This window comes from Paroedura picta, chromosome 8, assembly GCF_049243985.1.
Source record: "Paroedura picta isolate Pp20150507F chromosome 8, Ppicta_v3.0, whole genome shotgun sequence".
NCBI classification, from domain to species: domain Eukaryota; kingdom Metazoa; phylum Chordata; class Lepidosauria; order Squamata; family Gekkonidae; genus Paroedura; species Paroedura picta.
The window spans coordinates 81,464,267-81,491,012 of record NC_135376.1 but is presented as its reverse complement, the minus strand read 5'-3'; the positions used below and the strand labels follow the sequence as shown (position 1 = coordinate 81,491,012).

Sequence of the window (26,746 nt, the reverse complement as noted above, 5' to 3'; positions counted from 1 at the left end):
AGTTTATATGACATACACTCTTGAATTGTTTCCGCACTGGGAATCTTGCTGCCCCGTGAGGGAGCACAAATTCGGAGTGGACGAGGTGTACCAGGCCAAATGGTCCCCTGTGCAGAAGCAGGAAGAGGCGGGGCTACCCACCCTGGCTCAAACTCCAGCCTGCAGCCTGGCACAAAACCCCCAGTGTGGAAATGATCTGTGTTTGTGTTCAGCACCTGAGCCCTGCTTGTGAAGCACACAGACCCATCAGCCTAGGAGTATGTGCAGCTGAAAGATTCTGCCCATGGATGCACAGGTATTTTTTTGGTATTTTGAGGAATCTTTGCATAACAATAGTTTTTTTTTTTTTTTAAGGAGAAACTGAAATACCCAACTACACCCTTACACGTTTAAGATGGTAGACATGCCTCAAGATTCATAGTTGCACAAGGACCCCGGTGTCTGTTGGTTGTAAGTTAATCACAAGTCTGTTTGATTGGACTTACTTCTTTTACCTCCAGGCGGAGTGGAACATAGATGCTGAAATAATGGCACCCCTGCCCTACACATCTACTTACGGACAAGAACATCTTTGCAAGGCTGGCATGACACCAGGGGCCCAATTTCCGTGTGTCCAAAATGGTGTGGCACTGCAATGTGGTGGAATCACATGGTCTTTCACTAACGGGAGGGTGCATCATGATGCAAGACCCCCTCCCCATGCCCATGGTATCAGTCTTGCCCAGTCAGAAGGGGAATATCAGTGCAAAGCTCCCGTGTCATTAATTCTTTCCATATGGAAATCATGAGACTTAGACGTTTGATTTAGTTTGCATGTGCAAGAGAATGAGGGAGAACGACAGTGGTAGAATAGAATGCACTACTTCAGACTGCACATTGATCTCATGTTGAAATGTTTTTTGGGGGAAATTCCCCCCCCCCCCAATAGAAGAGCAAGCAAAAGAAAGGAGGCGGGAGTTTTTTTCCCTGCAGAGCTAGCTTTCTGCTTGCAAGGAGTTCTCTATCTGCCGGAGCATTCAGTCCATAGCTGGTAGCTTGAAGTGGCACAGTCCATTCTACCACCTCGTTGTCCCCCCCCCCACCCAATAGAAGAGCAAGCAAAAGAAAGGAGGCGGGATTTTTTCCCTGCAGAGCTAGCTTTCTGCTTGCAAGGAGTTCTCTATCTGATGGAGCATTCAGTCCATAGCCAGTAGCTTGAAGTGGCACAGTCCATTCTACCACCTCATTGTTCTCCCCCCCCCCCGCCCAATAGAAGAGCAAGCAAAAGAAAGGAGGCGGGATTTTTTCCCTGCAGAGCTAGCTTTCTGTTTGCAAGGAGTTCTCTATCTGATGGAGCATTCAGTCCATAGCCAGTAGCTTGAAGTGGCACAGTCCATTCTACCACCTCATTGTTCTCCCCCCCCCCCCGCCCAATAGAAGAGCAAGCAAAAGAAAGGAGGCGGGATTTTTTCCCTGCAGAGCTAGCTTTCTGCTTGCAAGGAGTTCTCTATCTGATGGAGCATTCAGTCCATAGCCAGTAGCTTGAAGTGGCACAGTCCATTCTACCACCTCATTGTTCTCTTATCTCATTCTTAGGCACAAGCCAGTCAGGCTCTGGGGTGTGAAGCTGAGAGCCACTGTGGCAATACAGCACCCATGCCAAGCCATTGTTTAAAATATCAAACTGGGACAGCATGAGCCCCAAGTGACAAAGTTACTGGTCGGCACAGCAAGCCACTGAATCGGACCACATATGCTTCTGTGAAGACAGCAACTCTTGAACTGGGGATGACACTGCTTGGAAGCACGTAAAAATAGAGTCAGAGCCCTGTAGCTGCAGCCATCTTCTCTGATCAGGCCTGGTCGGGGTTGAGTCAGCACGGCCGTTTCGCCCTCCCCCAAGAGTCCTTAGGAAGCCTGAGTCGAAGAGCCGAACAGTCCCTGAGATAACAAGCAGCAAGAACATCAGGAAGAATTGTGGCCCAAAAAGACAGAAAGAGACCTTCTGGCTCATCCAGGTGCAGTCCTGTCAGCTCCATACATAGCAGCAGCAAAGGAAGAAAAATTAAATCAAGAAGAGGGACACAAAACACCAGGAAATCCATACTGCCGCTTCCCATGCGGTTCTTAACACACCTGTCATGTCAAGGCTTTGACCTCCTGGAGGGCGAGCGGGCTGCTGGGCAGTTCCCCAAAACCAAGAGGCACGCTGCAGACAGCTTCATGATCTCCCAAAGAGGAAGGGTTTTGCCAGTGAGGAATTACCTGACGCCTCACCTGGCTCCCAGCTGCTCAGAGAGGGATGCTCATCCTTTAGAGCAGGGGTAGTCAACCTGTGGTCCTCCAGATGTCCATGGACTACAATTCCCATGAGCCCCTGCCAGGATTTGCTGGCAGGGGCTCATGGGAATTGTAGTCCATGGACATCTGGAGGACCACAGGTTGACTACCCCTGCTTTAGAGGCCTGCTGCCCATGAGTGGATTCAAGCAACACTGATTAGGGCCCCATCCGAAAGTTTTGCCAGGCTTAATGAACTGGACCCAAACAGAAGACGGCCCGGCACAGCCACTCACTGCACTCCCTAGAGCCTGACTCAGGCTTCTCCTTGGTAATAGCTCCTTCCTCACACGCAGACCAGAAGCACCCTCATTAAAACACACACACACACCAGAAAATGCACTAATGAGAAACAAATTCCCAAGCTGCTTTGCCCATTCAAGGGTTTCTATATCCCATACACTACCGGTATGTGTCATTTTGTGCTCAATGTGCCGGAGAAAATATTGTAAGATCCTGGAAAAGGAGGCTTTCCACTAGCCAACAGCCGTTCTTTCCAGCAGCCCCAGGTCTCATTAGCAGTATAAAAATCGGATTAGCCAACTTTTTTCACACAACGGTCGGCCCGCCGTTTCTCTGCTACTTTCAGAGAGTTTACAGGAGCAGCACAACTCGTGAGCACATCTCGGTTTTCCAAGAGCTCTCATAACCGCCCACTCGCAAAATCCCTCCAGTGCTTCTGCTGGGAATTGATGTGCCACTAAAATAGATGCAGAATCCTTTGGCATCCCAGAAACCGTGAAGTGTGCCTCTGGAAGACCTATGTCATGAATGGCCAAAAGCCCAAGGGGACTCGGACAGGAGACTCCAGTTTATAGAGAGATGTATAGGGAGGAATCATCCAAAAATGCAGTTCCATTTTTTAAAAAAATTCCATGCAACAACATAAACACCAACTGAGCAAACATATTTAAATTATATATATTTTAAAAAAAAATCTTTCCAATGAGTGTTAAACTTGTTGATGAATCACCCTCGAGAAAAAGAAAAAAAAATAGAGAGTAATATAACATTCCCAGTGCATATAAATAAGTCTCTTTTTCGGGAGTAATTACTACTCAAATACAGTGCTGTTAAAATAATGCATGCACTAATCAGTCTTGACTTCTTCATCAAACCCCCCCTCCCAATAACCTCCTTAAGAAATCTTCAGTTTTGCAAAAAGCAAGCTGATTAATTTACAATGTTTTTCTCTCTGCAAAAACTCTCCTTTGAAATCATTTATCTCCGCAGCTGCTTGTCAGACTCGGTAAAAGCTGAGGACAGTTTGCAGCCAGTTATTTAACGGGCCTCTTCCATCCACGTTTCAATGTCCCGGGAATCCGAGGTAACAATGTTAATTAAACACATACACACACACACAAATAAACACAGGGACTTTGTGAACCGCTGGCCTGCCTCAGATCCCCTGGAATTACCAGCTAGCCAGAGACAAAACAACGCAACTAGTTCCTCTGCAAAGCCAGCCAGTAATGCTTTCCACATCTCTGCTTGCAAAGGTCAGGCACCATGAAACGAACAGAAGCGGGGGCCAGAAGGAGAGTTGGCCACTCCTGTGTACCTCTATTTATTATCGCAAGGCGGAGTCTCACACACAGGAAGCATATTGACAAAATAAAACATGAAGCCAAGTAGGTACAGCGGATACAGAGACAGATGGGGCAGATTGACCCCTGACCTTGGCTTCCTCCCCTCCTGAAAACCACCACCGGGGAGAGGGTCAGATTCTCTGTGCTGCAGCTCTTAACTCCTCCATCCGGCAGTCACCTGCCGAAGCAACCGAAGCTTCTAATTGCAAAGGGGCCTTTAGGAAACGCACTTGGGATTCACTTTGCCGCCGTCCCTCTAGCCTCCCTGTTTCACCCCCTTTCCTTCTTCATCATCCATCAGAAAAGACTGGTGGGCGGGAGGTTTCAAAATCATTTGTCAATAGTTCTCAAATCTAGTCCCGTTCCCCCCCCACACACACACACACACCCTAATGCAGGGGTAGTCAAACTGTGGCCCTCCAGATGTCCATGGACTATAATTCCCATGAGCCCCTGCCAGCGAACAGCTGGCAGGGGCTCATGGGAATTGTAGTCCATGGTCATCTGGAGGGCCACAGTTTGACTACCCCTGCCCTAATGTGTACAAGGCACCTTTATTGATTCCAACAGTCATAAAAAGGAACATCCATCCCTTCTGGGTGTTTCTCCAAGGAGTCTTTCTCTCTCTGCCTCTTCTCCCCTGGCCCACAAGGAGCTCAGGGGAATTGACAGGTGGGGATAGGGGGGAGGGGCTGCCTTGGGCTCCTGTGTGATTTCCCCACCACCGTTCTGACATCAAATCAGGGCATCTGACCACCATGGCTCAGGCTAAGTCCACAGACTATCCTCTATTCCTTCTGCTAGAACAGGAAAGGCGGGTGGCAAAAAGCCAGAAGCAAACCGAACACAACCTTGACTGCCAAAAGCTGCCTAACTTTGCAAGAGAGGGCAGAGAGAATCTTGGGGCACCCGAGATATTCACGTGACTTTTTGGGGGGAGGAGGTGGAGAGATTAGAGTCCCCTCCTTGCCCAAAGATGGGGGTTCTTGCTTACACCCCCACCCCATTTCAATTTGCTCTCTTGGTTTTTGGGGGTCCCCCGCCCCGATCTCCCCAAGAGAAGAGGGCTTCCGCGGGAGGGGGGGCAGGGCCGGATTCGTGGTGCCTCCAACCGTTGCCTCGGTCGTTCAGGGGCAGCCTTCAAGCCCCTCGGGGTCCCTCGACTCCCTCGCCCTGCCTTCCGCAGAGACAGAGCTCCGCCAAGGAGGCGCCGGCCGCCCAGCCTGCAAGCAAGCGCCCCTCCGACGGCCGGCGCCCTCTCTCGCCCGGGGCGGCCCGCTGGGCAGCGCCCTCCGCTCTTGAGCCGAGTCAACGCGCCTCGCAGCCCCGCTGCGCCCCTGCGCCCAACGACGCGGCTCCTCTCCCCTCCAGCCACGGCCGACGTCGAGCCCGCGCCGCGCTTTCGGGCCTGCGCTTCCCGGCGCTTCGCATCACTTCGCTCCGGTCGCCTTGCGTCGCTGTGCCTTTCCTTGGGAAACAGCGCCCACCTTTGGCCGGAAGGGAAGTCGCCCAGCCAGCCAACCAACCAGCCAGCGGGGAGACGCCGCTCGCTCGCTCGCTCAGCCGGCCAGTCGCCTACCCTGCGCTGCCCCGTCCGGCCGGCCAAGGTCGAGGTCGTCGGGGGTGCGGCCAGGGGGCGTGTCGCGGCGGCGCTCACCTTCTTGCACGGCGTGGAAGGGGTTGTTGGCCTCTATGAGCTTGATGGTGTAGGTGATTTTCTCGCTCTGCAGGATGTCATCGTTGAGGCTCAGGTCCGCCACGGCCTGCTTGAAGATCTCGTCGTCCTTGGCCGAGTTGCCCTCGAAGATGGCACCTGTTCGGGGGACGGAGAAAAAGAGAGAGAGCAGTCGGCCTCCAGCGGGCTGGCAAAGGGCCCCGTCGGGCCGGCGGACTCCACGGACGCGGGGGGCTCTGGGTGCAAAACGCAGCGCGGTCTCAAAGGCGGGGCAGTTGGCCCCTTCGGGGCGCGTTCCCCAGAAGGGCACCTGAGTCGTGGGCGTTCAGGGAGCGGGGAAGGGGGCGGCGGTCGGACGCTTTCCCCGTCACCGCGCTCAGATGCGGGAGGGAAGACCGTCGGGTCAAGCGGGAAGTTCGAGGCCCCTCCGCGGGAGCTGCTTAACACCGCCTCGGAAACTCTCCCGCTGGCCAAAGGCAACCCGGGCTGCCACTTGGGCGTGTGAAGGGGACCGTGGTGCGATCCGGCCGGAAAGGCTGCTGCGCCACCGCGCCAAATACGCTGCGTAAAAGCGTTTTTGCGCAGGAGAGCGCCCTGGCTTGCAGGGAAGGGCACGGCGCTCAAAGTCCCGCTAGGATCCAATGGCAAGGCCCTGGGACCCTGAGAGGGGAACGGATTTCCCCTCCGCCCTGTCCGCGGCCGCCTCTTTGCCTGCCATCCGGGTCTTCCCTAACTCGAGCCGCGGGAGATGCCGCCGTGCCACGCAAGGGCAGCGAAGGGTCGCGGGGCTTTCCACTCCCGCAGGGCCGGAGAGGCCAGGGGGAGCTAGCGGGCCGAGGCGCACGGACTTGGCGGGGGTGAGAAGGCCGGCGCCGCTGAACTCGTGGCCCCCCGCGGGATTTCGAGGGTCGGACTCAAAGTTCCGCGCGTTTTGCAACCGGACGGCCCCAGAGCCGCAGAGAGGGACCCTCTCGCCCGCGCACAGCCGCATGCCGAGCAGCAGCAGAGCTTGGCGCTCCTGCACCTGGAGGGTCTCGCCTCTGCAGCTTTTCAAACATCTGGCCACGAAGGCTGCCACGCGCGCCGCCCGAGGAGGGGGACCGGGGCTTGCCTCTCCCCGGGGCTGCGTGGCCAGAGGCGGGTTCTCTCCCCCCCACACACACACACCCGTCGAAAGCGCCAGCCACACCCCATCCACCTCCTCTCGGGCCTCCCCGGGGCCCCGGCGCGCCATCCAGCCGCCGCAGCCACCGGGTGCAACATTGCCAGTCGTAGGGGCGGCTTCTTGCGTGACCCACGGGGAGATGGAGGGGGGAGCGGGCATCTGCCCGGGCAAAGGCCACTCCCTCCCCTCCAAAGCCCAGGACCAGATTTGGGAGGGGGGGCATCTTGCACTGCCTTCTAGGCGCGCTGTGGAACGCTGGCCCCCGTTGATTGCCAAGGTGGAAGGAAGGCACTGTGGCGGGGGTGGGGGGGTGCCCAACGTCCCCTTCCTGCCCCCCAAGGGCGCCGCAGTGCCGCTATTCGGCCTTGCTCCCCGGAGCCTGCCGCCTGCCTGCGCGGTCTGGCGGGGCTGGTGCGCAGACTTCTCCGACCAGCCGCCTCCGCCGCGTGGCTCCCCGAGGCGCTTCCCCGCCGCCTGGCCGGCCTCTCCCCCGCGCCCTCCCGCGCTCCTTTCCTCTTGGCCGAAACTTGCGCCGGCTGCCTTGCGCGTGCGAGTCTTTGAATGGCCCGCAGCAGCCCCGGCGGCAGCCCCCCACCCCCTTCTCATCCCTCCCTCCCCTTAAAAACAGGAGCCTCGCCCCCTCCGAGCCTCTCGCTCCCCCGTCTCTCTTCCCTGGAGCATTTGCCCCACCTGCCTCCGGCCCCCGCGCAAGGTTTCCCCTCTTCCCCTTAACACGGTAGGAGGGAAAGCTGGGCAGGGGGAGGGGGCGACGACGACTGCAAAGTCCGGCCATTGCTCGGGGGGGGGGGGTGGATTTGGAAAGCCCCCGGCCTCCCCCCCTTGCCTTGTTCCGAGCAAAGTTCCTCTTGGAGAAGCCGGCTGCCCCCCGGATTTCTCTTCCCCCTAGTGAGCCCTCCCGTCTTGGACGGTGATCTCGGGGAGTCCGTCTCACGCCCAAGCTGAGCATCCCGGCTGCCGCGGACGCCCTCGGAAGGGTCCCTCGTCCCAAAGCACGCCGCCCGGGCAGAAGGAAGGGGGATCCGCACAAAGTTTTCCCCAGTGGGGAGGGGTGGGGAGGCTTTCGCTGGGCGTTTGGGGAAGGGAGAGAGTTGGTGCCGCTTTCCACCTGGGAGGGGGCGCAAGGAGGAATCCCGGCGCAAACAGGTCGGGACAGTTTTGATGGAAGGGGCGGCCCGGCCGCCTGCGCGAGCAGAACAACGCGCCGGCCGATCCTGAAGCACGCTCAGGAAGCAGCAAGCCCCCAGGAGCTCGGCGGGACTGGGGACTGGGGAAAAGCGCCGGGAATCGCCCGCCAGGCGGTGCAGCCTCTAACTTTGCGCCTGAGGAGCATTCAGATGGCTGGGGGGGGGGGGGCAGGGAGGGGGTCCGCTCCTCCAGGCTCTCCCCTCTCTCCCTATCTCTGGGGAGTTCAGCAATCTTCAGCCCACCCCGCTGCCCCCAAGACGACGGCTGCGTTGCAAGGAGAGCCCCCCCCCCTTCATCCTCTTCCTCTTCACGAATTCTTGGCCATTCTGCGCCCACCGCCCGCCCGCCAGCCCGGGCTCCCTTGCGCTTACCGATGTGGATGATGGAGTCCGCTCGCACCGAAACGCACTGAAATATCCACGGGAGGAAGCAGAGCCTCAGCAGCACTTCCATTTCCAGCCTTTCGTGCAGCGCATCAGCCCGGATTTTTTTTTAATTAATTAAATTTTATATCGACGAAAAGCCACAGAGATGGAGGAAACGGGGGGGGGAGGGGGCGCAGAGACCGCGAGATCCCCAGATCCTTCTCGGGTGTTTCCTTTTCCCTCCCCACAAAAATAGAAGGAAGAAAGAAAGCTGCTGCGTGGAGCTGTAGATCCCGGCTTTTCCTTTCCCAAAAAAGCGACAGAAAACCCCACGAAGTAATTTCCCAACAGCTGGCCGGCTGGAGGAGCGAGGGGGCGCCGGCAGCGAGCGAGCGAGCCAGGCGGGGGCGGGGGGGGAGCGGTTGCTAGAAGCAGCAGCAGCAGGCGACGGGTGCCGCGGATCCCGGCGGCGCTTCCCCCTGGATGGCGAGCGGAGAAGAGATCCGTGCCTGGCTTCGGGAGGCGGCCAGCCCCAGACTCCAGCTCCCGAGCGCTCCGTGCGTGCCTCTCTCCGGCTCTCTGCGTGTGTGAGCGAGCCAGAGAGCGAGAGTGCGCGCGCCCGCGGGTGCGCGCTCGCCCGCCTGCCCTCCCGCCCGCCCGCCCGCCCGTGCGTGTGCGTCCCCGAGCCCCAGCAAACTGCGGAGGCGCCCCCCCCTCCTCGAGCCGCCTCTCTTCGCGCCCCCCCCCCCGTCCCAGTGCCACGTGATTGCAGAGCTTCCACGACTCGGTCTCTCGTCTGGGCGAGGAGGCAACGGAGAGAGGCAGGCAGGCAGGCAGGCAGGCAGGCTGGAGGAGCGGCGCGGAGGCGAGGGGAGGGGGCGAGGCCAGAGTGGCCGGGCGCGGCGGCAGGGGGCAGGCCGGGGCAGCCGCGCGGCTGTCGGGAGCGAGGAAGGTCCCCCTTTTGGGGCAAGGGAAGGAGCTCTCGCGGAGGCTGGACAGCGCCTGCAGGGGAGACGCGAGCGCCGTCCCCCGCTGCCTCTACGCGGCTGGACCCTGCCCGGGCTGGCGGCTTCCCTCGACGCGGAGGCAGGGCTGACCCTGGACGGCGCTGCGGCGGAGAACCCGGCGGCACCTGCTCCCTCTCGGGTACCTCGGACAGCGCCCGCCGGGCTGCGCCGCCCCGCTGCAGGGCGAGGGGGGGGGCACAGGGCGAGCTCCAAGCTGGGGGGAGGGCGGGGGGGGGGGGGTCGCTGCCTTCGAAGAGCCCGTTTTGTGCGGATGCCAACCCCTCCCCCTGCTCCGGCCCTACGGGGTGGGGGGCGGAGGGGGTGTCAGATGCTCTGCTCTGGTTTTCAGCCTGAATTGTCAAGCTCGTCTGGGTTTGTCACAGTGGCCTCATAGGGAACGCTGGCCCATGGGGTCAAGAACCGTCCACTTGGCCTGCAAGTGACTGCCTGGGGGTCTCAGGCGGCTGGGGTGGGGTGTCTTTCTACTGCTAAAGTTGCCACGCAGCCATGGACACCAGTGTTGCCAGATCCAGGTTGGGAAATTCCTGGAGATTTGGGGCTGGGTGGAGCCTGCAGATGACGGCTACCTGGCTGGGACATAATGCCCTAGAGTCCACCCTCCAAAGCACCCAGTTCCTCCAGGGGGGCTAATCTCTGTAGCTTGGGAAGGAGCTGGGATTCCGGGGGATCCCTCCTGGAGGCTGGCTTCCCTACCTGCTGCCTGGTCCTTTTAACTGGAAGAAAAGAAGAAGAGCTGTGGTTTATGTACCCCACTTTTTACTAGATGAAGGAGTCTCCAAGTGGCTCACAATCGCCTACCCTTCCTCTCCCCAACACAGACACCCTATGAGGTAGGCGGGGCTGAGAGGGGTAACTGGGGTAACTGTGACTGGCCCAAGGTCACCCATCCGGCTGCATGCATAGGAGGAGTGGAGAATCAAACCCGGCTCTCCAGAGTATAGACCCCCACTCATAACCACTGCATTGAGCTGGTGGGAAAACTGAGGATTGAACTTGGGTCCTTCTGCATGCCAAGCAGATGCTTTATAGAGCTATGCTCAGACCACACTGGCACCAAGATCTCCAAGTCTTGTTTCTGGCATCAAGACTATATCCTGGGAGAGGGTGATTTTTCACCAGCACAGTGCCTTTTAAAACACTGGCAATTTTTCAAACATGCAACTCTAATACGGAAATATAGAACTCCTGTCCAGTGGAAAGTGGTATAAGAAAGGTTCCTTGTTTGTCCGTTTGAAACCACAACCTTCAGAGAAATCTCATGCCGAAATTGGACATGCGAAGACTGATTCATCCCCTTCAAACAAACAGACCAGTGATTGCAGGCATCCAGACGTGAGAAGCCTTTAAAATACGGCACAAGGATCCCCAGAAAACAAATTCATTCAGGAGCTGGAGACGTAATTAAAACCACTGCCAGGAAAAATGAGTGGAGGAGTCGGGTGTTAACCGGATTATTAAGTGGCTCTGAGGGCGGAGGGGGAGGGGGGGGAATAGGACGTTCGTTTCCGACCAACCGGCAAGACTTGGAAGACTGTCAAGATTTGCAAGAGCAGCGGGCAGGGATGGACCACGGAAGCTGGCAGCCGGCTGGCCGTGAAATCAGTGGCAAGGCATTGTTGGGGCTAGTGAGCCGTTAGCAAAAAAAAAAAATGTTGGGGAGGGGGGAGTGATTGATCACCAGTGCAAAACAGCCAAACCCGGAACACAAGTCGCCCGAACGTGTTTCAGGTTATTTAATGCATACATTCTTCACCTGATTTTAGAACACTGAAAAATAAGTGACAATCTGCCTCCTTTTGAAATTCTCCATGTCAAAGTGAGGCCAATGCGGTCATGGCATTTTCAGTGGAGGCCCCTCACTTTTGGAAAGCTCTCTTTTGAGGCTTGCCTTCTGGCCCTTTCCTGACTCATCGATTGGCAAACCTTTCTTTTTACTCAGGGTTTTGAGAGAGGGATTCCATTTTTGCTAGCTGTTTGTATGGTCCAAGAACTGTTTTGTCATGGCCATTGTAGCTGCTGAGTCTCAAAGTATGCTGTTTTTATGCCCCAGCTTGCTTTTATGACTTGTTTTAATAATGCCGCTTCTGCTATTGTTTTTATACTTTTTATTATCCTGTTCATGACTTGTGAGCTGTTTCTCAAGAAACAACCTGCACATGTCTCAAGAAACAACCTGCAATGTGTATCTAAATTTTATTTTTATACTGTACACCTCAAATATGACATGTCGGCATGGATCGCAGTTACCTAGGGAGCCAGGATTGGCTTGAGCTCTTTGTCAAGTGTATACATGAATATGGATATAGGCTTATTCACATGCTTTAAGGGCCAAGCCTGGGAACTTGTTTCCTCTTTACTGGGCAATGAGGTACATTTCCCCTTATATCTTTGTATGAAAAATGGCAAGAAGCTGAGTGTCAGGCTGAAGAGCTAGGGTGGCATAGAGCAGGGGCATTCGCTGGCAGGGGCTCATGGGAATTGTAATCCATGAACATCTGGAGGACCATAGGTTGACTATCCCTGGTATAGAGGATGGGGCTGGACTAGAACTGTGGAGATCCAGGTTCAAATCCCCCAAGCACTCACTTTTCAGCCTGATCCATCTCACCAGGTTGTTGCGAGGAGGAAATGGAGGAGGAAAAGTCATATAGGCAGCCCTGAGCTCCTTCAAGGAAAGTCAGGATACTGGAAGGGTCACTGAAAAGAAGGAAATGAGAAGAGACAATCTCCTGGTGGGGAGGGGGAGGAGGAGAAAAGGAGCTGAATCTCCTGGTGGGGAGGGGGAGGAGGAGAAAAGGAGCTGTTCTTTTAAACTCTGCTTTTCATTAACCAAAGGAGTCCAAAAGCAGCTTGCAAACTCCTTTCCCGTCCTCTCCCCACAGCAAATGCTAAGAGAGCTCTAACAGAACTGTGACTGGCTCAAAGTCACCCTTCGCACGTGGAGGAGCGGGGAATCAAACCCGATTCTCCAGATTAGAGACCAATGTTCTTTAACCACCACATTATGCTGGCTTTACTAGTATCTAGGAGATTTGCAGTGCGGGGCACAACTGATTCATGCCAGAACTGCAGTATTGATTTTGTTTACTTATTTCATTTACAATCTCCTCTCCTCCATGTTAATCTCAGAACAACCCTGTGAGGCAGGTTAGGCTATGGGTATGTGGCTGGCCTGAGGGCCCCCAGCAGCCTTTCCTGGTAGAGTGTGGAGATTTGAACCTGGAGTGCCTAGACCCCAGTCTGACACTCTAACCACTACACTCCCCTGGACCTCTCAGAAGAAGGAGAGGGGCATTATAGCCCCTTCACACACCATTATGACCACCTCCATTCACTTCCCCGGAGGTGACAGGGAACCTGTCTCTTCGTTGCCTCCCCTGTGGCTGCTGCTTATCATTAAGTGGGGGGGAGGCGGGAGTTAGGTTGGATTTATTTATGAGGATGACATCATTTTGTCTTGTTAAGCCTTTTTGATCCAATCCAGACCAAGTCAGTGGTTTTCAGTGGTGTTCCCTAACCGAAATAAGCAGAACGCCTCACTGGATTTCCTACTCTACTCAAATGGAGACTGAACTTTCAGAGAAGGCGCTTGGAAGCCCTCGGAGGCCACGCCCTGGCCCCACCCACCGCTGGCTATGGCTCCTCCCTGTGGGCAGAGTCTGATCTGCACCTCCACCAGCTTTTGTGCATATGTAGGGTGGGGGGAGGATCTCCTGGCTTCAAGGGCCCAACCATTTGCCAAGCACCCTGCTGCTGAACCACCCGCATGTCCCTTTCATGCAACCCCCTGCTGTTGCAGTCAGAGGAGTCATTTTGGGTTGGGGAGGGGATGCTCAGTAAAGTTTAAAGGCCTGCTCTTGTGTGTCGTCAGAAATCATAAGGCAGAAAAACTATTTTAAGAGCAGTGGGATAATTTCAGGTGAGTAGCCGTGTTGGTCTGAAGCAGGAGGACAACGTTTTGAGACCAGGAACACCTTTATAACAACGTTTTATTTGAAGTATGAGCTTTTGCATGCATGCACACAAATTCCATGACATTTTATCCCTGACATTGTATCTGAAAGAACCTCATAACTTGAATAAAACTTTGTTGGTCTTAAAGGCACCCCTGGACTCAAGTATTGTTCTCTAAGAGCATTTGCTGTGCATGTGTTTTATCCCTCACAACAACCAAGGACAATGTTGTGAACACAATTCTTAAATTAGAAGGCACACCAAGTATACAGAGCCACTGAATCAGCATACATTCCTAGTCTACAGAACCTTACGGACTACCCATCACTAGGTACTCAGGGGTCAAAAGAGACAAGAGGCTGTGGATCCACAATCAACCTTTTTCATCTTTACAATTTTCTAGTAACTAATGGAGACTGGGAAGCTCAATCAGATCAAGACTACAGCACTGGGGGAGCAGAGTTAAACCTCTTTCGATTACACCAGTGTAAATCACCCCCAGTAGATACATCAATAAACAACTAAGCATCTACAGAAACATCCTGCTTAATCAGCTTATGCCCCCCTCTGATATAGATGTAATGCCCCTATGCTGTTTTTAATACCGTTTCTAATCATTTTAATTAATTTTAATAACTTAACTCCACCACTTGAATATGACTGATAATGTTATTCAATGAATGTCTAGGATCCCTTAGCCCCTGGGAAGGGCAGTATCGAAACTCAATAAACAAATGATACTATTAGTCATAGGGAAAATGTAAGGGTCCTCCAGTGTTTTCCACCAAGAACAAATAGCAGTTAATGGGAGGGAGGGTGAACATCAGGAAAAAGGCATGCGGATAAGAGTTCAAGGAAGAGTATTCTGTGGAGTCATCACTGCTAACTCATGGTGACTTCTATGAAGCCCCAACTCATACATTTCCAAGGCAAGAGATGAGCAGGGGCAGTTTGTCATGGCTTTCCTCTGCATAGCATCACCTGGACTTCCTTGGTGGTCCCTCATCCAAACAGTAACGCTGCTTAGCTGCCAAGGTGAGCCTAGGCTAGTCAAGGCCCTTAGGGCTGCTTTAAGAGTTACATAATATATTAATTCACTGCCTCCTGCTATGGATAGAAAGAGAAAGACCCTCTGTTGCCCCAGAGGGACGGCCCAGAACCAATGGGATGAAATTAATTCAAAAGACATTTTGGCTAAACATCCGGAAGAAGTTCCTGATAGTGAAGGCAGCTCCTCAGTGGAGCAGGCTTCCTCGGGAGGCAGTAGGATTTGGAAGTTTTAAAGCAGAGGCTACATAGCCATCTGACAGGAATGCTCATTCTGGGAACTTAGGCAGATTGTGTGGACAGAAGGGATTGTGTTGGTGCTTGGCTCTTGTGGCCATTTTCTGCATTCTGCCGTTGGTTGGACTAGATGACCCGAGAGGTCCCTTCCAATTCTATGCAGCCTGTATAACTAGATGTTGTTTGCAGTCACTCTTCTGTTTAACTTCTGGAGGCAAGCAGAAAGGAAGTACACTCAAAAAGCAGGAAACCCCTGGTTGAGCCAATCAGGATGTTGGGGGAGATAATTTGAAAATCATTGGGAATTTTCTATCCTACCTTTGCTAAACACGCATCTCCTCTCATGTCCCCTGCAGAACACCCTTGATATTCTGCAGACCTTGCATATTTAAAACTTTAAAAGCAACAAGCCACAAGCTAAGGGCCAAAAAGCCCTTTGCCCTTCTACTGGTACCAAAGGACTCCACATTTGTACCTGGAGACAGGAAGAGCTGAAAAAGCACAGCTCAGGTATTACAGCCGCAGCAATAATGCTCCTCTCATTCTGCTGTCCCCACATCAGCCTCCCCACCCCCAGAATGATGGTTCACTCCCAATATGCCCTGCGGTTCCATTAATGGAAATTTAAAGAGATGGAAGGATCTGATCCATACCTCTAGTGCATCACTGAGTTATGCACATAACATAGAATTAGCAAGACTAAAATTAGATGCTCCTTCAGCACCAAAGAAACAACAGCCCTGTGATTCACTCTTCCTCTCTCTCCTACCATGTCTGGGTAAGTTCAACTATGATGCAACATCATTCAGGTGAGATCTTCCCCTAGCCCCATCTGTACAAACAGCAGCCAATGAACTGGAATGAAAGCAGGGGAAACTGCAATGGGATGACATCACGTCACATACTGATGATGTCACATCACTCCTAGATGCTATGGAGAGAGGATGCAGGGCTGCCAAGACAGCCCCAAATACAGGTGATCCCAAAATTATGCTGCAGATTAAAATCCACACTTTGAACTCAAATCTTTCCTCCTGCAAGTTATAGGTCTGCAGAAAATATTTGCTAAAATGGCATCTCTGAGAGTCTGTAGGAAGTGAGGGAAGGTTCCACAGAGGGAAAAGTTAAAGGGGAGATAAGGCAGTATGGAAACAAGATGCTGAAACGTTAAAAGCAAGTTTCGGGAAGCTTCCTTACACTTATGTCACCGGTTTTGAGATAATAAGGCAGTTTTTATGGGGAGTCTTTGGAAACAGCTAATATATTAAAAAATAAATCACTTCCTAAGCACCCTCGTTTACAAGCTCTGGTTTTACACGTACAATTTCCTACAAATCAATGCCCAGCCATTAAGTATCATTCTCGGCATTTCACATAATAAAAGACACCTAATCCAGGTAATTGGGTCCTGAGACAAAGATCAATAGCATTTTTCCCCATTATTTTGATGACTTGAGCAACTAAGAACAATTTCTCATTCACCTGCCTTTCAAACCAGTCCAATTCTTCCTGATTGCGAAGGAGAGCACCCAACAACATATAGAATTCAAAGGTAACTTTGCAGTGGCAGGTGGGTCTCCATCACCTACTATAACAAACTGCATATAAGGTTGCCAACAAGCCTGGAGAAAAAATGCCCCATCCTTTTAACAGAAGCTTAATGTGTAGAAATGGTTAGCTGGAACTTTTCGTGGACATGGCGCTGGACAGCACCACTTGAGAAGTAATAGCCTATTACTTCTGCACCTGTTAAAGCGTGATGCAGTGGTTAAGAATGACAGCTTCTAATCTGGTGATCCGGGTTTGATTCCCTCTCCTCCACATGCAGCCAGCTAGCTGACCTTGAGCCAGCCACAGTCCTGATAGAAGTGCTCTCACCAAGCAGTTCTCTTAAAACTCTCTCAGCCTCACCTCCCTCACAGGGTGTCGCTTGTGGAGAGAGGAAGGGAAGGCGATTGTAAGCCACTTTGAGACTCCTCCAGGCAGTGAAAAGCAGGGTATAAAACCCAACGCTGCTGCTTCCTTTCCCTCCAGGCCAGTACACTATATCCCACTACCTGTTGCAATGGCTACTCTTTTCATGGGTCACAAGGGGTAGGGATTTGCTCACTCTTTTAAGATGTCACTGGAGCCAATTATGACTTCATATTCTGAGATATCATGAGATAAGACATCAATATGCTAAGAGCCACTAAACAGATCAGAGATGAGATAAAACCCACCATAAAACATCAAAACCCATGGTGAGTCAGTGGTTTCCGAATGCTCTGCGTTCAAGAAATACTTTTCATATTCACTTGCCTTCCCCCACCCCCCAAAAAATAGCCACTGTTAGGAGGCTGCTGTACATTGCAGAGGATTGTGGGGCATATTCTAGAGCGCACTGCCTGTGCACCCCACACTGTCACCCCCGCAAACTGAGAGTGTGTGTGTGCAACTGCAGCAACCCCTCCCCAGTGGTGCTACGCCGATGCCAGATGGAAAATGAGGCTTGTCGGTTGCTGATCAGCTTGTTGGGACTTCTGTGATTTCAGGGCGAGTCTGGGAGCCGACAACGTATATCAAACCGTAGCAAAACTGCACCCATCTGTTCCTTGTCACTTCTTGGCTGGGAGGCCACTTAGGAATTCTGGGAGCTCTTCGGTTTCATGAGCGACAAAAGATGGCCAGTCAACACTCAAATCCTGCTTTTGTATGGTTTTTTAAAAAGCTTTGCAACTTTTAGACTGGCTTTCTCCTGTGAACAGGTTATTTCAGCATTCCTCTGACGAAGAATGCTTTGATGGAAGCGTTGAAGGCTTTCATGGCCAGAGTCAATCTCTTTGGGCCTCTGCTCTTGCTGTGTCCTACCTCTGAAGATGCCAGCCAGCTACGGGCAAAATGTCAGGGGCTAAAACTACCGGATCCCGGCCACACAGCCCGGAAAGCCCATAACAACCAGAAGCCAGCTTGGTGTGGTGGTTAAGAGCACAATACTAATCTGAAGAGCTGGGTTTGATTCCCCACTCCTCCACAGGCAGCCAGCTGGGCAACCTTGGGCCAGTCACAGTTCCCTCTGAGCTCTTTCAGTCTCACCTACCTCTCAAGGCATCTGTTGCAGGGAGAAGAAAGGAAGGCAACCATAAGCCCCTTTGAGACTCCTTTGTGTAGTGAAAAGCGGGTATAAAAACCAACTCTTCTTCTTCTTCTTTCTTCTTCAAAAGTTTATACCCCAGAATCTCCAAGATGCTCTGGGACTTGAGCCTAGGCATTCTACTGCAGACCAAGAGGGCTATAATTTGAAACGTTCAAGATTCATGTGGTTTTTAAATCTCTGCTCTTCATAAAGAAACAGTTCTCTGCCCTCCTTCCAACTTACACTGTTCATGGGATATTTAGATGTTGTTAGGTTCTCCTCCATCGCAGTGTCTTTATTGTCATGGTGGTCATCATGGCAATATCTCGTGCATGTTAGCTGTCTTGAAAATGTACAGGCTGTGGGCCAAACCAGAAGAGGTGGTGGGAGTTTTGCAAATGAACTCCCAAGGGCTGCTTCGCTTCTACAAAAGTGCTGTGCGGAACCCCCATATGGGAATGGATCTGCTTCTCTTCTGTGCTGTTTCCTGACATGAAGGTTTTACAGGCTGCTGTAATCCAATCTTACTTCTGCTGATCGCTCAGTTACTTGTGCCTCTTGACTCTCACTAGCCCTTCCAGCAACTCACACACACACACACACACCCTACCTCAGACTTTCTCAATCAGAGTTTTGTGATATCGTGGGGTTTCTTGACGGCCCTGTTAAACACTGATCGGGTGATATGAACCCTATACGGTCATGTTGTGCCCCCCCTCCCAAAATGGCCCATGATGGGCCTGGAGGGGACAGGAAGGGGAGGGGGCCTGGGTGGGCATGTACACAACTGTGCTTCCCAGCCATATTCTGCATGATGGTGCCACTTCTGGGGTTTCTCAAAGCCTGAAGTATGTTTCAGTGGGTTCTCAATGGTAAAAAAGTTGGGAAAGACTGCCCTCCCTATACCTAAGCCTTGAGGAAATCTGTTTCAGTGTATCTGAAGACTTTGGCGTCTGCCTGAAAGCTTATCTGCAGAATCAAACATGGTTGGTCTTCAAGGTGCCCCTGGACTCCAATTTTTTCTCCCTTCGGTATATAAGATTTCTTCCCCCATCCCTTAAAGGCATCAACGGTCCATGGTGAGAAGGGTAGGGATGTTGAAACATCCAAGTCAAAACAGATGCCTCCAGGGCCAGATGCAACAGGAATGGCAAGTGAATTTGAATCTACAAGTGAAGAGTTCCCACTTGTCCTGATTCAACAGCCCGTTCCCCACCCCCTCTCCTTATACAGAATCAGATTACAGGATGCATCAGGAGCTGGATCCTCTCACGGCAAGATTTTATGCAGCGGGTTGCTCGAAAGCAGCATTGGCTTGAGTGCACCTCAAGGGCTCCGAGCGAAAGGAAGCCAGAAGCTTCTGCTAGGGAACCCAAGGCAGAAGCTTCCCTCTTGCAGAGCACAAAGCCTTGAAAAGGGGCAGATCCCCTGAGCAACATTGCGGGCAAAGGAGAGACCTAACAGGACATGATCCAGGGGAGGGGGGAAGCCTCTACATCAGGGGTAGTCAACCTGTGGTCCTCCAGATGTCCATGGACTACAATTCCCATGAGCCCCTGCCAGTGTTTGCTGGCAAGGGCTTGTGGGAATTGTAGTCCATGGACATCTGGAGGACCACAGGTTGACTACCCCTGCTCTACATGACTTTGTGGTGCTCCACAGATCTAGAAAGAAGGCTGAGCTGACCTTCGTTGAAACAAGAGCTACACGTTAAGGCTTCCTGCTTCATCAGCAGAGAGACAATACAGGGTAATGGGATGAGTGCCAGGGCTGTTTGAGATTGAGGAGGCTGTTTGTGGGCAAGAAAAGCCCCCCCCCATACTTGTGTAAGAGAACTATCATCATTCAGCAGAGGTTGTAAGTTGTCGATGATGCACTGAACTGCTTTGAGTTGAGAGTCGTAGGTGATGTTCTGTTATTGTCTCTTTGGGGCCTGGAGTGCAATAGGTTTTCTCCAGGTACAATTCTGACTTTGTTAATCTGTGTCTTGGCTTCATCAGGAGGATACAGAAGTTCCTGAAAGGTTTGTTGTAGATCCCACAGGTGAGAAACTCTGTCTGAGCAGATGCAGCTCTAGTGCAGAGCCTGGCTGTATACTGTGGATCAGTTGGTATGATTCTATCTGTCGTGTATTTTTACAGTAGTGTTCTGATAAATTATTTCCTGCATAGATTGCTTCATTGTCTGGTTGGTGGTAGGGTGAAAGCTGTTAAATGCCTGGTAATTTGATTAATTGTTTTGGATTTTATTTTATAATGGTTTACACCAGAACAGGAATGACTGGTGGAACATGTCCAGGACAGGGTTCAAAGTCCCGTTCAGCCATAAAACCTTAAATTGGTGACTGGCTCCATCTCTCAGTTTAACCTCCCTCAAAGGGTTGTTGTGAAGGTCAGCTGGGAAAGTAGAGAACCTTCTAGGCTGCAACCTTCGGAGGAAGGATAGAGTCAAATAATTTAACTTGAATCAGTGCCAGCCAGATTTAATCAAAGAGGCTTCGAGTTAAGGGATCAGATGTTTATTTATCAGGCTACTTTGCATCTGGTATGTTACTGCGTTAGGGAATTTAAAATAAAACATTAATCTTGCGTTTCCTTCAATATTTCAAACCAGAATCAATGCTGCCATTCCAATAATGAACAAACAATTGGATTGAGCAACCAGCTGAAATCTAGATGATCCATCAACTTAGCAGCACAGCCCTAAACAGAGATAGACCCTTCAGAACCCAGTGAAATCAATGGGATTGGATGGATGCATCTTAGCTTAGAATTGCACAGTAAAATGTCTTTAATCCTTTGTTAAGTACTGATGGGGAAAGCCTTGGGCTTAGCATTTGAGTAGACCATTTGGTTTGTAAGACACCTTCCATTCATATCAAGAACCAATGCTGTCGTTTGGTAACGTCGCCACTAACAGCTAGCTTATAGGATCAAAACTGCGAGCTCAGCAAGGGTCAGGTGACAAAAGGGGCCAATAGGATGCTACCTTGTTCTCCAAAACTGCAGACTCCGGCCTGACTTTTTGGCAAGCAAACCACTGCTTGCCAAGAAGCCTCAGACACTGGTGGCTGGTGCAATCCTATACCGAGTTAGCCTTGACCGGGATGGCCCAGGCTAGCCTGATCCTGTCAGATCTTAAGAGCTTAGCAGAGTCAGCCCTGCCTAGGATTTGGATGGGAGGCCACCAGGGCACACCACCTCTGAACAGCTCTTCTCTTGAAAACATCATGGGGTGTTCAGGTTCCTCCCAGCCACCGGCAGGGATGGGAGTGGGGTAGGGCTGCCAGATCTAGGTTGAGAAACTTCTGGAGATTTGGGGATGGAGCTTGGGGAGGACAGGGACTTCACTGAGGTGCAGTGCAACAGTGTCTACCTGCAACAGTGTCTACCTGCATCCCTTTTCTTCAGGTGAACTGACCTTTGTAGTTTGCATATGAGCTGTAATGGCAGGAGATCCCCAGGTCTCATCTGGCGGTTGGCATCCCCAGCCATAAGTCAATTGTGACTTGATGGCAACAACAACAACAACAACAACAACAAAATATAGAGTTAGGCCACTTGGAGCTCCTTGAAATCAAAGGGGCTTCAGCTCAAGTAACTCTGCATAGAATGCTGGTTGTTTACTGCCCTGTTTTCTCATTTCTAAGTATTGCACTGCTTATGCCATGCCTTGCCCTATTTTATTGCTTTGTTTTCTCGCTTTGTAAGCCCGTCTTATTACAATGTTTATTACATACATCTCACACCGTTCCCAGAACGTTGCTAAATTTTGCAATCCACCCCTGAAAGGTGGCCGATAAATAAAGCAGACCAGGAAACAACTAAACGGCGAGCAGTCCAGAAAACAACCTCTTCCCCCCCCCTAATTTGCTGGCCTGTTTCCCAGCTTGGCCACCTCCAGATCAGAAGCCCTGCCAAGGCCCAAGGTAGATGAAAGAGGGCTGCTGCCGACCTCTGTTGTCTGCTGACCATCAAAACGGACATTTGTCCCAGGACTTTGGCCTTGTCCCAGGACTGGGCCGATGTTTCCCGTGCTGAGCTCATCCATGCCCCGGTCGTTTACGCGGCAAGAATAACTCGACTCACCAGGATCCCCCATCATCATCGCATAGCAAAGAACTCATTCTAACATGTTATTCCATAAGGGAACGATTTCAATCACTGCATAAATGGAACACCGGAGGGTCCTGACCAGCACACACTCTGCAAGCCACAATATTCACGCACAAGCTTTCTCTCCGCGTTTGACCTTTCTGGAGTCATTATCATTGTTCTGCAGGCTGCAAATAAAGGAAAAAGCCACAGAAAGCTTAGCTCTGGCCTCTGCCAAGATTAAGATTGCAGCTCTGGGGTGGGAAATGCTTGGAGACTTTGAGGGTGGAACCAGGGCTGGGTGCGATTTGGGGCAGGGAGGGACCTCAGTAGAGCATAATGCCAGGGAATCCACTTCTAAAGCAACCCTTTCCTTACGGGGAATGGATCTCTGTAGTCCAGAGGTAATTCCAGGGGATCCCAGGCCCCACCTGGGGACTGGCACCCCTGGCCAAGATCCCATTGTCTGGATTTCCATTTTCAGAATAATAACAAAACGAGTCATTTGCCTCGTATCGAATGGACTTTGCTCATGTACAAAATGAGTCTTCTGCCACATTCACAGCAAGTGCATCCCCCTGAGAGTCTCAGAAACAAAGTGTGCCAAAGGGGTTGGACCTAGGAGGATAAGGAAGTCATTCAGCAGTGTGACTTACCCCCGGAGCCCCTCTGGATTTCTTTGCCTCACCAGAAGCACTTTGGGACAAAGCCGCCACTGCCAGTTTGAAAGGGACTTTTGCATACAGACCCTGGGCCTGCATCCTATTTACATGTGTGCCATCAAGTCACAACTGACCCGTGGTGGCCCCAGAAAGGGACTTCCAAGGCGAGTGAGAAGCAGAGGTGGTCAGCCATGGATTTCCTCTGTTTGGTGCCCCATCCAAGGTTAGCTTCTAAGCTTCTAAGAAAGCCCAGGCATGCCTGATCTTGCCAAATCCTGGAGGCAAAGCAGGGTTGGCCTCAGCTAGCATTTGGATGGGAGACCACTGAGCAACACTGGGATCATGAAGTAGAGGCCACCAATGGCAAACCATCTCCAGGAATCTCTTGCCTAGCTGCCAGGCTATCCTACGATGGTAGGATCTCCTGGCTACCCAACACACATGCCATACGATAAATAAACTCTAAGGGCCAATGAGATCAGGCCGCACCAGGCTGCCTTCCCTCCATGCAGCATATGTTGCAGCAGGTCATAGGGCTTGTGGGCGTGACCATCCTAGCTTCACTCCTTTATCTCATACGTTTTGTATAGAACGGCTCTCAATTTTATTTTTAAAGGAATCCAGCGCCAGTTTGCAATTAGCTTAAAATCAGAAACTGAGCCAATCAATAAAATGCCATAACAGCTGAAGACAAAATCTGTACCAAATCCAGTAGGAATAAAACAATTAGATGGTCCAATATAAAAGCTCACACCGATGGCAATAAACAACCATAAACCAGCAACTACATTTCAAGAGCAAATAAAACTGCAGAGATAAAAATTAACACAAAATAAAACAGCAGTCTGTCAGCGGTGCCATGCCCATGAGCCACAGCAGGAACATGACTGGTGATCTTAATCATGCACTAGGCAGCCTTCAGTTAGGTAGGGATCCCCCCACAGGGTGCCTGACAATGTGTTTCCTGCTGCCTGCCTGATGCACAGGGAACATGCTCTCCCCACACTTCTTGGGAGGCTGAAGCCAAACCACAAAACCAAGAGCTGATCCCAGACTCCCCCGACCTCCTTAGTGCTGCAGGTACCACTGTGACATCTGCAGAGAGCAGCCAATCAGAAACAGCCTCCTCTGTCAGGTAAGAAAGCTTGACTTGGTACCTCCCAACATTATGAGGCTGGCTCCATCCCTCTAGGAGTTATGTTGTGGTTTCATCCACTGTCTTCAAATCCTCCACATGCCCATAAAGCTTAACAAGGCTGAAAATTCCCTCCTGGATAGGAGGGAAGGGCCTTCTGTCACTGAGGGCATCCCCAGAGAAGTTGCTGGTGTCCGGCCACTTCGGTTCTGACGGTGGCCCCCAGCAACTGCCCCATCTTTCTACAGCTCTAGAGCTGGTTAGGATGACCATGATGCAAGAAGCCCCACACGTGGGAAAGCGACGCAAATTGTGTGGAGCTTCCCTGAGTGCTCACGGATGTTTGGTTTAGGTTCAGATCTAATAGTGGCCAGTGTCTTCAGCATCCAGTGAAAGTTTCAGAGAAATCTGGACCCCATAAGTTCTCTGATTCTTCAACATTTTTGCTGTGATCTGTTGAAAGGGCCTTCTGGATCACAGGTGGTTCCTTGGGCAAAATGATTTCTCAGTTACCGGGCAGAGGGCTTTCTCTACCATTCACACACATAGGTGCTGACACTCAATCATGATCGCAGGTGCAAGAGTGAACATGCCATCGTAGATCAAACACTACAGGCACCACTTTCCATCACTGCAAACGTGACGCTTGTCAGGTCCATTGGCAACCACTGGGTCAATGCCACCTTCCTCTATCATGTCCTCCCTGGCTGGGACCTTCTCAGAGACCCCCAATGGAGTTTGGCCGAGCAGACCGCTTCGGATCACCACCCTGAAGAAGGAGTCCTTAGCCTCACGGCCACTCCATCCACTGCCTCCCCGGCTATGGCTGCAGTGCCTCCTTTTATCCTCCACCACTGCCTTCCTCAGACCCTCCTCATTGCACTCTGAAAGCTTCCTCAACTCTGCCTCCCTGATCCGGCTGCCTTCTGTCTTTCAAGCTCTTTCCCTGAGACGGGCACGGCCAAGTTGCTCAGTTCTGCACCTCTGTTCTTGCTCCCATATGTCCTCATGCTGTGACTTGGCTGGGACCACTGCTCCTCCCTTCCTGATCGTCCTCATCATTGCTGCTCCTCCATGGCCGGGTTGGGTTGGGTATATGTGGCTGGTGTGATTGGAAGCCTGCCCACCTGCTGGTCCATGATCCCCTGTCTGGTCTCCTTTTGCGGAGCCTGGGCCTGCTGGCTTGGCCTAAGCCAGGGTGCCAGGGCGTCATCCTCCCTGTGGATCCCAGGTGTCTGTGGTAACCCCCACAGACTGCAACTTGCCTCTTACCTCTTCTGGCCTAAGGGGAAAGGTCTTGCCCCCTTCCGGTGGAGTCAGGACAGATAGGGACTGACAACGCTTTTTCCCTGGAAAACATCCTCACATTCCTTCCCCAGTGACAAGCAATGGCATTGCATCCAAATGGTTATCTGTCTCTGGAAGATTTTTCCCCCCTCTCTGTGGGAGGGTGGTCCCAGGACCCCAGCTAGGATCAGCATCTCTGCACCTTGTCCCCTGAAGGCCTCCAATATGGCAGGAGTTAATGCTCACCTGTGTCTTCCTCTTCTCCCCCTCCCTCCCCCTTCCCCCTCCTTTCAGCCTCAGGAGTCAAGGCCTGGCATCTTGTGATTGGCTGGCATGCAACCTTAGAGGGTAGCTCCCAAGGGAGGCAAAGGCAATTGGCTCCAACTTGTGGCAACTTCCCATGAGAAGTTGGAGCCAATTGCCTTTGCCTCCCTTCGGAGCTTCCCTCTAAAGGTCCCACTCTGACACTTCGCTCTTCCTGGGCTGTAGGTGGTCAGGCACGGCCTCTCAGAGAACATCCTAGCCCCCCCCCAGTGTTCTCTCCCTCTCCCAACTGGGCCTCAGGTGAGGGCTTAAAGGGTTCCTCTGGCCCCACAACAGGCCAGGCTGGCTCTGTGGCCCCTGCCTGATTCCCCCACCCAGCATCAGCGTAAGAGACAGTGGGTGTGTCCTTAAAGTCTCTGCCTGGCCTGCGGGACCCTGTCACACAGTTTCCCCCACATCCTAGAACAGCTAGCTGTCAGGGGGGAGGCCCGAGAGTTGACAGAGTTTAAATATACAAAGAACTCAGAGCACCAAGCTGCTTAAAAGAATAAAATAGTTTTATTTAGAAGGGAAATAATTTTGGAGAGAGAGGGGGGGAGAGTCCTGGCTAACTATCTAACTGTTGTTTTATATGCACTTAGTCTTTCAGGAGTCAAGCAGGGAGGAGGAAGTGTGATCAAAGGCGCAAGAAATCTCCAACTGAGCCAATCACGACACAGGAAGGAATTAGTTGAGAAATACCAGGAAGTTCCTGGTCTAACTATGCTAAATACCCATATCCTCTGATGCCCCCTGCAGGATATTCTTATCCTCTTGAATCATGCACACTATAGAGCCACCACAGAGCTGGCACACACACATACACGCCCCACAAACATTGTGTCTAAGGATCCCCAAGGAGGGCACACGGACACTCTACTGGGAAGAGCTGCCTTTGATGCAAGCAGAGACGAAAGCCCCACCAATGGCCTTGCAGCTTTGACATCCCATTCGAAGACAGCAGTCATCACTTGATGTCACACTCCTCAGGGGATGGTCCTGCCTGTGTCAACTTAGGCCTACTTCTACGACCCCAAGGAGGCACTTCTACAGGCTCAGCTCTACCAAACAGGGACTCCCACTGTGAGGAGATTATAGATCTTGGTGAGGCTGTGAAACAACAGGGAAAGCTTCCCGCCTCTTCAGCACTCGATTCGGCTCTCAAAAATAGATATTCGACTTTGTCTTGTTCAGCAGTGCCTGGGGCTCCGTCTTATTAAGTGCTGTCAAAGGAGACAGTCACAATAGCGCCCACCTTTTCGCCCTCCTCCCCTGTGCGCTACGCATCAAGCACCTCGACTTATTAGCTGCTTCGTGTGCGGGCCCTTTCTAAATCTGTGGCAATTAAAATCAAAATTATTGTGTTGACGAGATTTAGATATTTTTTTCGGCAATCAGCGGGGAGTAAGGGCGTAATTGCAGCAAAAAAAAATTACAGTTGTATTAGGCTTCCAAACAAGAGACGCAAAGGCCTATTTTTAGCCGGGTATGATACTGTAAACACAAAACTTCATCATGAGCCTTTGCGTTTGGGAGGGGAGGAGTCCTTGGGAGTCAAGTCAGATG

The 26,746-nt window shown here is 52.0% G+C and overlaps 1 protein-coding gene across 11 annotated transcripts in view; it reads right to left on the bottom strand.

Annotated features, from left to right (window-relative positions):
* Positions 1-26,746, bottom strand: part of GRID1 (glutamate ionotropic receptor delta type subunit 1) — a 982,837-nt gene that overhangs the window by 918,067 nt on the left and 38,024 nt on the right. For 5 of the 11 annotated variants that reach the window (XR_013233727.1, XM_077350622.1, XM_077350623.1 and 2 more), the window contains exons 1-2: positions 8,325-8,920; positions 5,565-5,720 (exon numbers count right to left, since the gene is read on the bottom strand). Coding sequence is in view for 9 of the 11 variants with exons in the window: in XM_077350622.1 (XP_077206737.1) it covers positions 5,565-5,720; positions 8,325-8,406 (238 nt within the window). In the remaining 2 variants the exon portion in view is untranslated. Of the gene's footprint in view, positions 1-5,564; positions 5,721-8,324; positions 8,922-26,746 lie in introns of those variants that run through there. The other 6 variants (XM_077350619.1, XM_077350621.1, XM_077350627.1 and 3 more) reach the window with 2 other exon arrangements.